Source organism: Cyprinodon variegatus, unplaced genomic scaffold (genome assembly GCF_000732505.1).
Source record: "Cyprinodon variegatus isolate N-32 unplaced genomic scaffold, C_variegatus-1.0 Scaffold671, whole genome shotgun sequence".
Classification (NCBI taxonomy): domain Eukaryota; kingdom Metazoa; phylum Chordata; class Actinopteri; order Cyprinodontiformes; family Cyprinodontidae; genus Cyprinodon; species Cyprinodon variegatus.
In genome coordinates, this window is record NW_015151124.1 from 279,762 (window position 1) to 297,435 (window position 17,674).

General features: G+C 36.7%; 1 protein-coding gene across 2 annotated transcripts in view; it reads right to left on the reverse strand.

The window, feature by feature from the left end:
- ltbp2 (latent transforming growth factor beta binding protein 2) overlaps positions 1-17,674 on the reverse strand; it is a 127,637-nt gene that overhangs the window by 9,396 nt on the left and 100,567 nt on the right. For both annotated transcript variants that reach the window (XM_015394094.1, XM_015394093.1), the window contains 7 exons: positions 14,913-15,035; positions 14,168-14,287; positions 6,291-6,419; positions 3,144-3,278; positions 1,300-1,491; positions 1,137-1,208; positions 848-976 (listed from right to left, as the gene is read on the reverse strand). In XM_015394094.1, coding sequence (XP_015249580.1) covers positions 848-976; positions 1,137-1,208; positions 1,300-1,491; positions 3,144-3,278; positions 6,291-6,419; positions 14,168-14,287; positions 14,913-15,035 — 900 coding nt within the window. The remainder of the gene's footprint in view (positions 1-847; positions 977-1,136; positions 1,209-1,299; positions 1,492-3,143; positions 3,279-6,290; positions 6,420-14,167; positions 14,288-14,912; positions 15,036-17,674) is intronic.

Here is a 17,674-nt window from a genome sequence, read left to right on the forward strand (position 1 = left end):
AATGCACTGCAAAAACAATCTATATTTCTTAAATTAAGTGTATTTGCCCTTAATTTAAATAGGTAAATTAGATTATTTGCTAATGGAATGCATATTTTTTCTCTTAAAATTATATAATAGATAATATACACTTGAAATAATAAGATTTTTCTTATTTTAATGTAAATGTCTTGTTCTATTGGCCAAATGTCTCACTTATCTCCTCAATTAAAAAAATGCACTTATTTTAAGAAAAAATGATTAATTTAGATTAAAATTTTTGTGCAGTGTATTGGCCCCTCCACCACCTAGCAAAGCTAAAGTATATACATTTTTCAGTCACAAAAAAGACAGATTGGAGAAAATTCTGATCAGGATAAACACTTAAATCTCATGAAAGACATCAAGGTCAAGTTGCAAATGTGATTTGGCTAAACACTTTTATTATTTTATATTACATATTTATTATTTATATGCATTGACTCCAACATTTTCTCCAATCTTCCAAAAGCAGGGATTTACCTTCAGTTAGACCAAAATTTAAGAAGATTAAAAAATGTAGCTGTTTAAAACCTAGAAAAACATGCCTGCAGACAATATTTTAACTGTAGTAATTCATATCTGTTTATTTTCTGAGTAGCAATTTCTTTTAAATTAAATTTTGTTCCACATTGTTATTTTGATACTTAACAATTTTAATCTAAACCGTTGACTCACCAAGAGGGACCTGCCTAACAGTAATGTAGACATAATTTTCTCAAACATTTTTAAGAACTGTTCTTGTGGTGCTTGTACAACATCAGCTAATAAAAGAATGAATAAATGCAATATACCTGAGATTTATATGTAAGAAAATGTACATTCTTACCAACACACTCTAGTCTGACTTTGTCGTAGAAATACCCAGAAGGACAGTAGCAAGTATATCCTGCAAAATAATTGGAGCAGTCTCCATTCTTGCAAATCTCAGGTCCAAACATCTCACATTCATTTGCATCTGGAGGAGAAATAGATCCATGCAGTGGAGTCAATATAAATACACAGCTTGGCTGCTTTAACACAAAACTATGCTTTCTTTTAAAAAGACATAATGTATGATAAGACATGACGTAAGATCGCATTTCCTGTTTTTGAAGATTCATCTTCAATGTGTTTACCTCTGAAATGCAGATGTTCTACTGAGGAAGCTAATAATCCACTGCCATGAGGACACAGCTGGTTGTAATCATCTGAAAAAATTATAAAATTCACTCACTGATGAATGAAAATTAAAAACATCTTTTGCTATATCATAATCCAGAGTGAGCCTGGTGCCTTTACCTTGTCCTACAAGAGGACAGGTGTGAATCTCACAGTTGTCCCCCCAGCCGGCGCCGACTGTACAGCAGCACTCCTGCTTGGTGACGTTGTGAGACAAGACGTTGTTGCAGAGGTTGGGATCTTTCAGGTTATAATAGCAGTCCTTCCTCTCTTCAGCAGTGGATGTAAAGACTGGTTTAGAACCATCAACAACTGTAAATAACCAAAGAAACATTTTTTTTTAGGAAGAGAAGGCATTTTTCAAAAATGAGGTATTGTAAAATCAAGGTTTCGTATTTTTTTGCAGTGTTGTCTTATATTACATGTCTCATATTACAGAAATTTAATTACAGAAAAGAGAGAATACCAAAGGCAATTATTATTGCTATTTTCACTCTGGCTCCCTGGAACTTTTCTTTAGATAGAAAACTTTTAAACCAGTCTGTCTGGATTATTTGATTTAGTTATTAGGGATTTTGGGACATCTTTCTACAAAGAATACTATTGTATGAAGACAAAATGCACAAATCATGGAGCATTGCAAAAATGTTCTTAAAGGAGTAAAAACGTCTTAAAGAGTAGGAAAATCAGATGATATGCCAACTTAATGAGCATCTTTACCCTTAAAATAAGATAATTAGATATTAGATATTATGCACTTGAAATAAGCTATTCTTTTCTCTTATTTTAAATATAAATTGTCTTGTTCCATTGGCAAAGTGTCTTACCTACCTGCTCAATTCAAGAAAAAACAAAACAAACTTATTTTTAAAGAGAAATGACTTACTTAGATTAGATTTTTTTTGCAGTGAACAAATGGCCAACCAATAATACTCCAAGAGAGCATAAAGCAAATTAAAAAGTGTTGGCTAGTGAATTATTTTACAAAGGGACGAGCTTGTATTTCTATACATTGCTTCTTATTAAAAAAATCATCACTTGAAAAGTACATTTGAAAGTTACTCAAGTTCCCTTTGTCTAAAATGAAAACTAGTTTGCGGATCCAAAATATTAATTGCGACCAAAAACTCAAAAAAAGAAGGAATCTTAAAAGGGACAAATACTTTAAGTGAAGCATCATCACACTGTAATAGGTGTAAACAGCTGCTGCTTTCTCCCTGCATCCATCAGCAGGCTCTGTGTTCCTCTCGCTGCTCATTTGTCCACAGTGATGGGCTCAGGCATTTCACTCCTAAGCTGCTGGCTTAGCCCAATGGAAACACTGGCATGTGAGTCAACACACCAATTCAGACTCACATGATTGATTCACACACGTCAAAAGCAAACAGAGGAATGTGGCAAAAGTGTACAGAGAGGCATAAACGGGATTTAGTGGCCAAGAAGGAGAAAAAACATCCCGACTATGGGCGCGCCACTCAATAATGTACGCCCAATATTGGGTATACAGTCTGTATTTCTATTGGTTAAAAGTCTTTATCTTTAATTTTGAAATAAAAATATAACATATATTCTACCTCAGTGATTTAGGACAATTCAGAAAAAAAGAAATACAAAGTGTTTTAAGCTGTTGCTGCTTTGAAGTAAATCTTATCTTTGTTTGTCTTCTCCATAAATGTACCAGGTCTGCAGAGTTTTTTTCCTTGGCTCCACTTTAGGACTTTCTTCAGTATTTATCTCAGGGATTAGGTTAATGCAAAAATTGTAGGTGAACTACCTAAAATCAGTCACAGCCCTTAAAACAAATGGATCCAGACAGGTCTGAAGCACAGTTACAGAGAAGGCTATGTCCTCCTCGTCACCCTTGTTTGGATAATAAGAGACGGCTCATTAAATCAGGGAAAACCCCGTCTCCCAACGATAGGATGGAGAATTAAGTCCTCTGACTGCTCGCACTGCTCATGTACCCATAGAGCGGCACTGCCTGGTTTCAGGATCAAATTCCTCATTGTCGTTGGGGCAGATGCACAGGAAGCTTCCGTCAAAATTCTCACACAGGGCCTCCCCGCACAGCGGCGAGCTCATCTCGCACTCGTTCAGGTCTGAAAAAGGCAGGACAGGAGTGCATGAGGTCAGGATCAGCAAAGAGTCGGACATGTAGTAAACTTTATTGGCATACAGTCACAGTATAAATAACAGCGGCGCTGTGTCTACATGCAGCAGACAACTTAGTAAAACACTTGGCAGTACAGACTGAACAAGATCTCAGTATAATCAGAAACTACAGAGAAAATGAAATGGTGGCAGAAATCCAAAGAGCAACTTTGAAAGCATTAAAAAAATCCTTAAGCCCAATATGAAAGTTTGCAATAGAGTCTGGCTACTTTGTAATAATAAAAAATAGAGAGCGGTTGGGAAATGTTGCACAGTACAGAATTGAAGATTTGTACTGTGCAAATGATAGACTGAACACTGCTCTATGAGGTATTTAAAGCATAAAATATTAGCAAAACCTCATCTCTGATCTTTCTGATGTGTTTTATTTTTTGCTCATTATGATACCGTTTTACATTAATGTTTTCTAATAAACCTGCAGTGAGTTTTGGACATAATTTGCTGCAATGGATCAAGTCTATCCGAGCAAAGGGAGCAAAATACATCATTTTACTTCCAGTTTAAATTTAATTCACTTCTTTATTTAGATTTTTTTTTTACATTTTAACAAAAAAGGATAAAAGTTTGTAGTAAAATAGATTTGAAAAAGGCCACCTTTATTAAAACACTAGAGTGTATCTTGCTCACTAGTTTCCACTCAGTTTACAGTGATTATAAATGTATTATTGCTCTAAAATGTAACCATAGTATTGCTGTTTGCTCTTTCTCATATTACTTATCCTCCCTATACACAGTTAAAAATCAGTGCCATGGCTTTTCTTGGCAGATAAGTATTTTTCTTTTTCATTCACATCCTGAGAAGAATTCCTCACTCTGTTTTTCTAGCAACCAGCGCCACCGACCCTGGATGCCCTCCTTTAGCCCAGGTCTGATTCCTACTACAGCCAGCATCGAGTAAGGAGTGTTCCCTTTCTGTTACAAAACCCGCCTTAATATTCCGTCTTAAATCTAGATGTCATTCTTATTGATATGTCAAGGTTTTATTTATGTATCATCTTGCAATTACATCCTGCATCCACATAAAAATGTGGATCGGAAAATATGTTCAGTTAAAACCGGTTCTAAATCTGCAAAAGATCAATTTATACCCATCATGTGAGGAGCTATGACAGCATTCAACTGCTGAAGATATTTAGGTAAGTGTTTGTTTAATAGCTCTTTCAAAATGACTGGCATGACTGATCAACAGTTACTGGAAATATTTACTTTCAGTAATTATTACAAGGTGTCAGAGAACATACTGCCAACAGTTCTGGCACTTATAGAAATACTGGATCATTTTTCCAAGACAATAAATGATTGAGTAGAAGATTATTTTTGTTTATTTTTTTCAGGGTTTGTGCAACAACATATGGCATTTGAGCTCATATTTATACAGAAATAACAAAAATTCCAATGGAATCTCAAAATAAGCTCTGAATTGTGTGTCCTCTCTAGGAAATATACACATAGTTTTACACAGTGGTAAACAGAAATGTTTAACCACACCCCTTTTTTTTAATACTTTTTTCCCCAAACACTTAGATTTTAATGTTTTTCTAATGACCGTTTATCTAATACACAACTCTGGTTAGTAACTGGGAGAAATGATGGTCTTTATAGAACACAGAAGGCAAATTCACAAAGCTTTAGCTATTTTTTTGAGACATGCTCTGGATTCACAGTGCAGGCCGCAATAAATCTTTGTCGATCAGAATAAAATCTCTGTGTCAGTCCAGCAGAAGGGAATACATGCACCATGTTGCACTCATTAGTGCAATTTCTCAGTCACAGACAGCAGATGTATTGAGTTGTACAGTACATATAGAGAAATGTTTGACTTCACTTATTTTAATCAAAAGACAGCTCAAGGTCCTAACCTGGAAAGGAATTCCTTCAACTTTAAAAAAAAAAACATCTACCTGGAGGAGTCTCAACAGAACTGCACTTTCAAATCAATAAATGATGCTGCAGATTGTTAAAGACAGTAGATTGATGCACGTTCAGCAATCCATTAGAAAATAAAATCACACAGTTAAAATCCTGCTAATTTTAAAATAGGCAGACACCTTTTATCAAACCTAGAGGAATACAATGTCTCTTTAGGATTTAAATGATTTGGGTTTCGGCTTGTCAACAATCTGCTGGTATTTTCCACATTCCTATAGTTTGCATTGAAAAATAAACAAATTCAATTTGAAAGAATTATTTAATAAAGGAACATTTTCTTTAAATTGTTTCAGAACAGTATGAAAAAACTCTAGAAAAGCTTAGAATTTGGGTTAAATATTTTCCAAGTATAATTAAGTATGGGGAAAAGGATAAAGAATATAAAAAGTTTTATATCAAAACAATAAATGTCTGCTTGCTTTCTTACTGAATGCTACTGTACATTATATTCTCTCCCTTCTTTTTTCAGCCTTTAATAAATTTATAATACTTTAAGTACCGGTAATAAGTTAAAGAAGATCAAATTTGTCTGCAGCATTATTCCATTGTTATTATTGGTTATTTATTTCAGCTATTAATCTTAAGGCTGGAATGATGCAATAGCTACCCTCATTGAAGTTTACAAACAAAAATAAGGTTTACCCCCTCAGAATTCCTTTACTTAGCCAAGCAGGCAGTGAGCTTGGCTAAGTTAGCTTTCACCTAAGCCAAAATCAGCACTGACTTTCTGCAAACAATTTTACAGGGCACCCTCTGTAATATAACATTTTGCCCTTTGAGAATATTTGGCTTTTTTTCAGCTATAAAATGCAGATGTGGGTTGTCATAAATATGGACAAACCTTCCACTTATAGCACAAATAATGTCTCGTCTTTTTGAGCAAAGTTAAAGGTGATACAATCTTAGAGGTAGGTCTGCCTTATTCTCAACATTCCTATTCAGAAAGCTCTACCTCAGATGTGTTTTAAGTTCTTAAACACTGGATTATTTAATCCTTGGCAGATACATACCCACACATCTGGTAATATCATCCGATGGGTTGGTGTAGCCTTGGTAACAATGGCAGCGGAAGGAACCGTCTGTGTTCTCGCAGACGCCATGATTCCCACAGATGGTCTCATTTGCGCATTCATCAATATCTGAAAGAGTGGTGAGCACAAGATTAATATTGATATTCTCAATCTGCATGGCAGACATTAAAGCAGCTTCCGTGAACATAGACCTCCGCTCTCCAAAATAAATACACCACATGCAAACTGCCAATCAGACCACAATATAACAGCACATCACTGCCTTTGGAACATATCAGAAACAATGTACGGATGGGGTCATTCCTTTGCATTTAATCTTTTTACTTGAAATATTCAATTTGCTGCCAACAAACAGAGTGTGGATCTGGGAAGCAGGAAGTTAATGTTCTTCATTGTGGCGAAGGAGTGAGAACTTCCAGCCAGCATCCAGATGTTTTACAAGCTGCTTGGGGAAAAATAGACTTAAAATCTGGCATCAGGGCGTGTTTCGACAGTTTTTTGGCAGATATTGAGTCCAACCTTATCAATACATTTTCTAAAATGATGAAATTGTTAAAAAATAAAATATCTTCTGAGAGCTGAAGGTGTTTTTTTAGAAACTCTGGCAGATGTCAGGCACATTGTACGGCGGTAAATCCTAAAGCAAGTTTAATAAATGTGAAGAAGTACATGCTATTTGTCAGTGTGAAGGAGGCTTGTCGAAGCTGTTAACATTGGACCTTCTCACAGATCTGCTGATTCCCCACCAAGTGCTGTTTAAAGGCAACATTTGTTAGCAATTTCTTACATACATGATTTAGTATTTCTTGGCATCTCCTGCAGCCGGATGGAGGCCAAAGGCCGATACGGCAGTAGGATGAGGTTGATTATAATTGTTTAAAAAGCAATCAGAGAGTTTATTGTTCACACTTTTGTCACATGAATTTGTCCTCTGCTCAGTCAGGCATGCCACTGATTTCGGTTTGTCTGTTCATAACTTGCCAAGCAGAGTGGCATACATTTTCAGGTTTCAGTTTTTTCCTTATCTTAGCAAAATTAAATTAGGGTAAAACATCAAGTCAATTTAAGTTTTAAATGAACTATTTGATAGAGAAAATGCTCCCTGTTCTTTACACACAATAAACTACCTCAGAAAGTATTCATATGCTTGAATTTCCTCAGGATTCTTTACAACAAGTTTAGTTTAATGGTACTTTGTGTGATAGGCTTACTCAGAGTAGTGAGTAATCCTGTGAAGTAAAAAATTAAAAGCTTTGAAATGGGCTCCAAAACACTTTACAAACAGGAAACTGAAATGTGTTGCATTTGTGTTCTTAGTGCTTTCAGTCCCTTTAATGTGGCAAATCTGTAGAACATCATCAAGGGCTTGCACTTTAAATAATCTAAATAAGGAGTGCTTGTTTGAGGAAAAAAAAATCAACTCATGGAACAAGTTGGGGTGCTGCAGTTAAGACGTTCACACAGGAGATTGGAAATTGGTTGAAATTGGTCATCGAAAAGATGAGGTTCTAAACCATTGAGTTGGATTTATTAACGATAATGATAATAAAATGAAAATAATTAGCATAATATTTAATGTTTTTAGTTGCACACTAAATAAGTATCCTAAAGTGCTCCAAATAGAGTTAAAAAATATTGAAAATAAAAGTAATATGAAAATTATACATTAATTATAAAACCCGAAAAAGCTCCCTTTGACCCCCTGCTGACAGAAGAGGAGTCGGATTTAGAGCGAGATTATGCTCTAAACAGCTGGATTTACCTCCAACCCCTCACAACTTATTTGAGACTATTTCCCTGCTAAAGGATGAAGCCTCCAACATGTTTTCTTCTTAACTTCATCCACCAAACCATTTCTTTTTCCCAGAGACCGTAACCCCCACCTCATCAGGCTTTTGCTGCGGTTACTGAACAGCAACAATCAGACTTTCAAAATCTTGGATCTTGATTTACTGTATTCCCCAACCCTGTTTAAAAACCGCTCCGCAAAATTCTTGAACCTGTGATGAATAAAAATCTCAGATCAGGGATAAACCAGATGCAGGTCACATTTTTCAGAAACAAATTTATTAAAACTTTGGGGGTTAAGGATACCTTTACAAAGCACTGTCCTGTCTAAATAAATCTTTATTTTGCCTCTGAATAAATGCTGTGTCAGTTGAGGAAAGATAGAAAGAGGCCCAGAGAAACCACAACTTGTTCGATTTGAACGGTGCACACAGCCAAAGCCCTGTCTTCTCCTGCAGAACAGACAACTGTCTTCGCAGAGCTCTGGGGAGAGTTAATCCTGAGCCAGAGTTTCTGTTCTCACTTGGAAATGCCTCTTACATACCTCAGGGGTCACAGACAGGGGCTCTCACAAGCTAATAAAACTGCAGAGACAAAATTGTCTTTGTTGATTGAAGAACTTCACACAGGAAATACTAAAGACCAACATTTCTAGAATAAAACTGTGGTCTACACTGCTTATAAGATTCGAATATGAGGCATGAACAGACACATACTTGACCAAAAACCTTCAGTACACTTGATTTGCATGCTTGCTTGAGAATTGAAGTGAAGCTGAGAAAACATTTGGAGAAATATTCCTGATGTAGAGTCTAGGGTATAATTATTGGTAAAGAGCTAATGAAGCATTTTCATAAATAGTGCAGAACTCAATTGGAGTTGTGAGTGTTGGAATCTTACCGGCATCCAGTTGGGAGGTCTTAGAGGGAAAGCTAATAAACAAACTCATCAGTGTCTGGAGGCAGCATTTCATTCATGTGTAAAACGGAACCTAAATCTGCTGTAAACCATATGCTGCTATGAGATGCAATCATGTTATCATCCCTGGAGGAATGCAAGCATTGAAAACACAGCAACTTTATGGCCTTTATTGTTTTTATATCTGAATATTTGAGTGAAAGGATTGCTTGACAAGCCATCTGGATGTGTCATATAATGAGAAAAGCTTGGTAATCACAGCACTAATGGGTTTGAGCAAAACAAACAAACAGAAAAATCATATAAATGAATATAAAAATACTGTTTTCATGAAATAAAGATTTATTTAAGGACACTTTTTGTAAGAAAAATAACTGAAGGAGGAAAGAGGGTGAGGAGTTTAACAGAGATGGGAACAGCTGATGTTAACAAGCATGCATCCTTGTAGTCTGACCCCGGAAAACCTGCTTCCTGGATCCAGTAGTGGTTTGATTTCAGTATGGATAGGAATTATAAGGACATCATTGTTCATGTGTCCATATAAGTATAGTAACGAGGAAAATACACAAATATGAGATTAATAAAGTCCACACTTTCCCATACTGTGTAGGAAAGAAGTGGACTTATTTTTAAATGTCAGTAGGTGAGGACTGGGTGAGGTATTTTCTTTAATGGAATACTTGTAGAGATTTAGTTGTGCTGCAGTTTGAACTTAAACACTTTATCTACCTTTGATGGAACATAAAATCCTGCATGGCTGTGATTCCAAAGCCCAATTCTCAAGATCCTCTCTCCTGCATGTCTTACACATTTCCCTGCAGCCACACACTTGACTTATATGAATGAGTGATGTGCTACAGAGGAGAATGCAGTCTGCTGTTTCAACGGGGTCACATGAAAAATGTGTCTCTAGGACAAATGTGTCTCTAGGTAAGAAAGAACAAGGGCAGACTAAAAAGCGGATTTTTATTTCTACAATATATTTAATGGACAATCAAAAAATGATCAGCGAGGCAGCAACACAGAGGGAGCGGTTGTAATTTCAGGTTTTTACTATTTTTCATATGCATTTGCTTAAAAATCTCCTGTATTCCACATTGTGAAAGGAGAAGGGAAAAAAAAGACGAAAGCCTCTTCCTCTATAAAACAGTAAAATAAAACCTAGATGAAGCCAAACTTAACCATCTACTACCATTTTAATCCTAACCTTAACCAAAATTTAATTCACAACGTTTCTCTAAACTGACTTGTTTAAATGTGAGTCCACAACATTAAGGCCAGCATTTGGTCCCCACAAGGCCTTTTCTAAAGTCCCTATATGTTCTATAGTCCACAGGTCCTGTCCTCAGAAGGTGAGTAAATATGTCAAAAACAGTCCTTAATAGGTAACATAAATAAGTACACACACAGACCAATAGAAATTATGTGGCAAAAATCATGTGTGGTTCCTTTATATAGAATCATCTAGAGTTCATGTTAAGGTGAAAAAACTGAAGGGCTCCAAATTCCTGTCTGTTTTCCATCCAGAGCCCTAATTTGTCTGCAGAATCAGTGAGGTTGACAAAGGTTTTCCTTTTTAACCAACACACTTGATCCAAATATGGATCAAAACCAATAATAGACTGGCTTCACCTGAGGTAATTTAAAGTCTTTAAGGGAGTTGGACTGCAGGATGATATCTGACAGAAATTATGTGCAGTTGTCTGAAGAGGCCCTTTTGGCAAATGATGTCGTCATAATCCTGAAACTTCCAAAAATTATGACTTACCAGTAAAACTACTCTAAAAAAAAAAGTCACCACTGGGTTTAAACACTTTAAAAAATAGGTTATAACCCCCCAAGGATATATCATATCAAAGGCGTAAAATTTATAAAATGTTTTGTTCACAAGACAAAAGTGATGACAAGTTAACTGAAATATTTATGATCTGCTTATGGTAACAGCAACAGGGCTTATCTGGTATATCATCAGCATACAGCCAGGATGAAAAATATTTGCAAAAGTTAGCAAAGATGTTAAAGTAACTAATTCCTATACATTTATGAGGTTAGGAGGTTGGCAAGATTAAAACCGCAGACAATTTCCTCTTTAAGGCAAGCCTTATTAAAAACATGGCATAGCTTAAGGGAAGTTATGACTATGAGTGTGACTAAAAACTAAAAACAATTACCACAGCATCATGGAGGGCTTGTGTGCCCTCATTATAGCACAATTGCGGGTGACGTTTGCGGTGGAAAAAAAACAACTCTGTTTTTCCTTTTTATGTCATGGCGCCTAAATCTAAATGAGAGCAAGGAGCAGAGCCAACGACAACCGCTGTCCCCTTCGAAGGCGTAACACCAGCCTTTGCAGAAACAGCAAATTACAGCGTCTGCTCCCTTTTTAAATATCGGCTGATTTTTACAAGCGGACAAAAAAGCCATGAAGTAAGTGAGCTCCCCTCCTTGGATTTTTATTGAAATGACGGCAGCATCTCCCACATATCCCCATTGCGGGGTGAAACAAGCTGCTGTTGAGTGAGGTGTTGGGCAATCTCTAGGTCATATAGCAAGATCTTCAACTGAAACTGTGAGTCAGAGCTGTATTAGGTGTGTTTGATGCTTATTTTCTTTAGAACACAACCAGCATCCAGGTTGTATTAGGCAGACGGTCAAATAATTCACACCTCATTACTTTAACAAAGTTAAATGCTGCAGGGTGTCTTCGGCCAGGTTTTATTACTCTTTACTAATATTTCTAAACGGTCTTCAGTGCAACCGATGAGTTCAGTAAATTTTCACATTTTCTGATGTTACAAAAACATGCCTGTGGTAACTCTGGATGAGCTGCAGAGATCTAAAGTTTGTCTGGGAGAAAATGAGACTCAACCCGAGAACTATGAGACCAAGGTTTGGTCAAACGACACCAAAATATATAATAATTTTTATATATATTTTTTTATATAATAAAAATATTAATATATTTTTGGCCTATGTGTAAAATTCTATGCTTCCAAAAAAAGCCAAGTACTTATGAAATAATTGGAAGAGATACTTGTCAGACTAAAATAGAAAGAAATAATGTAAAAGGCTGTAAACAGAACAACGTTGACTAATTGGAGTTCACAGAACACCAATAAAAAGCATGACCTATTTTCTTGTTGTTCGAAGGGATATTGCTTTTATAGTCATTTATACTGCTTAGTTTTGCTCCACGTGGCCTTTCTAAAAAAATAAATCGTAAGGGTCTAGAAGTAAGCAGGTGGTTTCCGTCAGTTCTTATCCCATCATATACCTCTGCTCTAATTACCTTGAGTCAGGCAGACAACATTATGAACTAATGATCCTAAAGGCGGTCAAACATAGTCAGGAGAGCGCTGACAAAACAACAGAAGCTCCTTCTGTTTCTACTTAGTGCTGCAGCAGCATGTTCTCCCTCCTAAACTCCATCAGTTGAGTACTGTACCAAGAGTGTGTTAGTCTATGCTGCATATTTGCTAAATCCAGGAAAGATCAGGCTTCAGCTTCTGTCTCTAGGTGCTAAATGAACTCCATTGGTAAAAATATGATACTGTAATCAGTTTCTGACCTCGCATTAAGGTTTCCCTGATGGGACTCTATTGTATGTATGCTCCACATTTTAAGAGTGTTTTCATTATAATCAGGATTGGGTCTGTGTACGGGAAGACTGGAAAGGAGAGATCAAAGATTGTTATATGTCTCCACCATGTTGTTGATGTAATTTCTTTGTGGAGAGAGGGACTGTTCATACACAGTGGGAGGTTCTAAAATTAACTGAAATCAATTGCCTTCAGTAGTAATTTATGTTTAAAACAATTCTACCTGCATTTAGACTTAGATTCAACTTTATTGAGTCTACTGTAGTTTATTGAGCTTACTATAATTTAATTGTAATGCACAAAACAACTGAGAGCCTTAGGGTCTTTTCTAGCAACCAAACAACACAGTAGACTATAGAACACAGAAACATGTCAGAAACAAAGCTGTGGGGAATATCAAGCAGACAAGACAGCTATCCACCATGTTGATTATCTAATTGTAAACTTTTTAATCAATAATCGGGATATGGATGGAGTATAGCCCTGTTATGAACCTACAACCATTCACAGAAACTGACACAGTGGGCAAGGATATTAATCAATGAAGCTGCTAAGAAGCCCATTATACCTCTGGAGGAGCTGCAGAGATACACAATTCATCCAGGGGAATCTATTAATGAGATAATACAAATCAGGCCTTTCTGGATAGGACACAACCAATAAGCTATGCTAAAAAGAATCACATAAGTACTTTCACTTGCAATATGCCTTAAGTCAGGGGTCTTCAACGTTTTTAAGGCCAAGGACCCACAAACTGATGGCGAGATGGAGCGGGGACCCCTAATTATATATATTGTATGAAAATGTGTTATACCAAACTGGTCATGTAACGAAATTTCTCCCTGGGATTATTAAAATATTTCTGATTCTAATTCCTTGTTGATGGGACAGGTGTTGTGAATAAAATGGTGCCCAGCTTGAAAGAGCTCCGGTGTGTCGCTGAATTTGTGCATTGATGACTGAAAGACATGTTCTGCTTCCATTTATCTGTTTACTACAGTGTGTTGAATTAATTTTAATACAAATTTAAAGACATTTCAATTAGTGGAAAAATTGCAGGGGGGGAATATAAAAAAAGTCTAATCAACTAAAACTTTCGCTACCCCCATGCAGACCCCATAGGGGTCGCAAACCCCATGTTTAAGACCTCCGCCTAAAGTCAAGTAGGGGACATTACAAACACCTGGAAGAAGATCATTTTTTTCAGCTGAGAGGAAAGCAGATTGAGTATCGCTTAATTTAGGGCGGGTCGTTTTATGCTATGGAGATGCTTTAGATTTACATTCTTTATCCAGTCTAATTGATTATGAGCCACTTTGCAAACGAGGATTAAAAAAAAAATGCAGACACAAAGTATTAACTAAGTGGGGCTGTACAGCATGTAAGTGCATGCCTTATTTTCATTCCCCTTCATAATTATGCCCTAGTTTATACTAGTCTATCAAATAAAATTCCAATACAAGAGCTTGTGGTTGTAACGTTACACAATGTGAAAATGTTCAAGGGGTTTTAACATTCTCGTAAGGCACTGTACATCATTTAATCACTCACCGCACTCTCCATCAAGCATGCCAGGCTGGCACTGCATGAAACACCGGTAGGAACCGATAGTGTTCTCACAGCTCCAGGTGCCACACACTGAGCTTCCAAGCTCTTTACACTCATCCTGGTCTGCATAAAAGAAAAACAACAGAAAACATTATTTTTCAAAATCTCACAAAGAAAGGCTCTAAATTTAGCTTCATTGTGAGTCAGAAACAGATGCACACACCCCACACACATAGTTGTATTCCCCCTACTGCTCGTGCGCTCATAGTGTAATGTCTGCTCAACAGGAGTTGGCCAGGACGTCTGTGGTGTAGCTGTCCGAAGCAGGCAACAAAAATGGCCAAAAACAATATTTTCACAGTCACCAAAGAACTTGTGAAGGAGCTAAATGGAGACGTTCCAGAGGGAAAAATGCCTGCTGCTCACAATGGGGTCATTCATACTTCCCTCAAGGGAGTGGGAGGTCAGGGCTTCAGCCATACAAAACTCTCAGCCTGGGGATCATGGAGGAAAGCCTCTACGCCAATGTTGGGCACTTTCACAGGAATGGAGTCCTCATTTTCGATAGATAATCAATCTTAGCCAATGGCACTACGCTTAAGCCCAAATGTAGCATGACCATCAAACAGCTAACACTGACACACTGGTTTACACATTGAGAGGAAAGTTCAGGGAAGAGTTTGAGATCAGCAACCACTATGATGGGACCACTACAACTGGACATCAGCAGAGCTTCAGCTCATTTTACCTTCACACTCAGCTGAGTCAGTGCTGAACTTGAAGCCGGCTTCACATAAGCATAAGAAAGAGCCAGCAGTGTTCAGACACTCTCCTTGAATGCACACATCCTCTCTGCTGCACTCGTCCACATCTATGGTAGGAATAAAGAAAAGAGAAAGGAAAAATTACAATAGGTAATCCAATATACACTCTTATATTGGAGCGTATACTGGATTTCAGTGTTCATATATAAGCTAAACTGGACAAACAAATAGAAGCATTTAAAAAAGTCTTTTATTTAAGGTAAAACTGTTTTTATCTTTTAACCTCTTTGAGCAGGTTTTATACTCTTTCATTTCTAGCCGTCAGGACTACTACAATGCACTTCATTCCAGCATTAGCCAACAAGCACTTTCTCGTCTGCAGTTAGTCCAAAACACAGCGACTCGTCTTTTAACAGGGATCAGAAAACATCAACACATTACACCAACTCCTGTATCTCTACACTGGCTCCCTGTTCGTTTAAGAGTTGATTTTATGATTTTATTGTTTGTGTTTAAAGCTTTGAATGGCATGGCTCCTCAATACATTACTGACCTCCTCCAGATTTACTGTCCGACACCTGCTCTAAGGTCTGTGGGCCATCTTCAGCTAATCTTCAGCTAATTGTGCCTAAGGCGTAAAACCTGCATTTGGCCCCAGACTTTGGAATACTTTGCCCCTCCATAACCTAACAGCCTCCACAGTAGAGTGTTTTAAGTCTCATCTAAAGACCCACTTTTACTCTTTGGCATTTAACACTGTATAATTGTGTGGTCCTCTGTGTCTTATTTATTTATGTATTAATTTTCAACTCTTACTTCTTTTTTGGTTACATTCCTTCCTTTTTTTTTTTTTTTTTTTCTGTTTGTTTTTATGTACAGCGCATTGGAAAAATTCCTTGCTGTTAAATGTGCTACGGTATATAAATAAATTGATATATGCATTTTTTTTTCAGTTAAAGATGATTATTTCAGCATTATTTCATATTCATTATTGGTGATTTATTTCAGCTATTCATCTTAAGGCTGGAATGATGCAATAGCCAACCTCACTGAAGTTTAGAAACAAAGTAAGAAACCAGAAACACAATCCACATGTTGTAAATCATATATACACCGACTCTGACGTTTGGTTAAATATCCTTCAGCAAGTGGCAAAGAAGTCACAGACTTTTAAGCTATCAGCAAACTTCTGGATCAATTCTGGCCCGATATTTGAACAGTCCCCTTAGCAGAAGTGGTAGTTCTAATTTAAAATGCCTGGTTTTATAGAAAATAGTTTTTTTTAAGTTTAGTCCATGCATTTTTTACATTTAAGGTCAGGCTCTTTCCAGATATTTAAAAAGGTGTAATGTTATCCAGATTTATTCATCAAAAAAAAATCTGTGTTGATGTATGTTGAGGGTCATTGCCTTATTGGAACGTCCTTTTCCATCCAAGATTTAAACATGTCACCTAAACTCTCATCTTTCTATGAAATGATTTTTGTTTGAATGTTCATGAACAATGAACAGAGGCCACCGACGCTCAAACCAGTAATAAACTGCCAGATGCCTTAATAGCAGCCTAAGTGTTCACTTTTAGCTTTCCACAGAGAAATGCTGCATTAAAATTGACGTCTTAAGAATAATCTAAATTTGCAGCTGAACACTAAAGCATCCAAATGCAATCTGGAGAGAAGATTAATGGTCAGACAAGCAAAAAAGTGGAGCTATTTGGATAACAAAGAAAAGAATGAATAAATGTGTAAAAACTGTAAAACATCATGCCACATGCTCTAGGAAGCATTATTCTGAGGGTTAAGTCTCTTTAACTCCCTCCCACATACACACACCCGGGAGAGTTTAAATGCATTAATAAATATGAGTTTCAAGCTGATGATGATTATAAGAAAACTTCCGATTTAATCTAAAGCCTCTGAGCCTGTAGAAATGAGAGGTGCATGCTTGATTAGGTATAATTGGAGTGTAATGACAATGATTAACATGGTAAAAACATGGTGTGATAGGAAAGAAATATGGAGAAATAATAATTATCATATTTTTTTAAATCAGTAACAATCATATTATGCTTAAGGAAATAAAAAGGTAACAATTTAAAGCATAAAAATGTAAAACAGATCATTTAAGCCACCAGAACAGAAATGCTTTAACTTGATGAATAAAGCTTTAACTCATGAATCTTTGAAAAGGGAAAGGTTTATGGTGCAACTTGCTAATCTGGATCAAGTTAAAAAGAGTTTCAGTCTTTTGTCAGTTTTTTATTATGCATTTTCCATTTTGGGAGCAAGCATCATCTTGGTATTACATGCCAAAGCCCATCTTTCATTCATATGACCTCACAAACCCTTGTCCTCCCCTCTTCCTCTCCCTCATGTCAGAGAGGTCTGGGTTTCATTGTGTCAGCACTGTACACACTGTGGCAGACTGCAAGAAAACATACGACACCCGCTGATTTATAGTATAATTAGGGCTCAGTATTTGCTGTGGCGGCAAGCCAAAGTACCTGACACAGCCTGGGCAATTTGCTCAAAGTGTTTGGATGATATCAAAAGTGCTGCATAACTAACACTTTGGTTGAAAGATGTCCACATTTTACGACTAACTATAGATCTCCACTGAAGTGAATCTTGGCAAGAATAATGCTGGACCTCGCCTGCATTTAAGGGAGTTACCTGCCTCAGCTCATGTCTGGATAATGCAAGGCTAGACAATCTCACATTTAGTTAACTCCACTTATTACTTGAAAA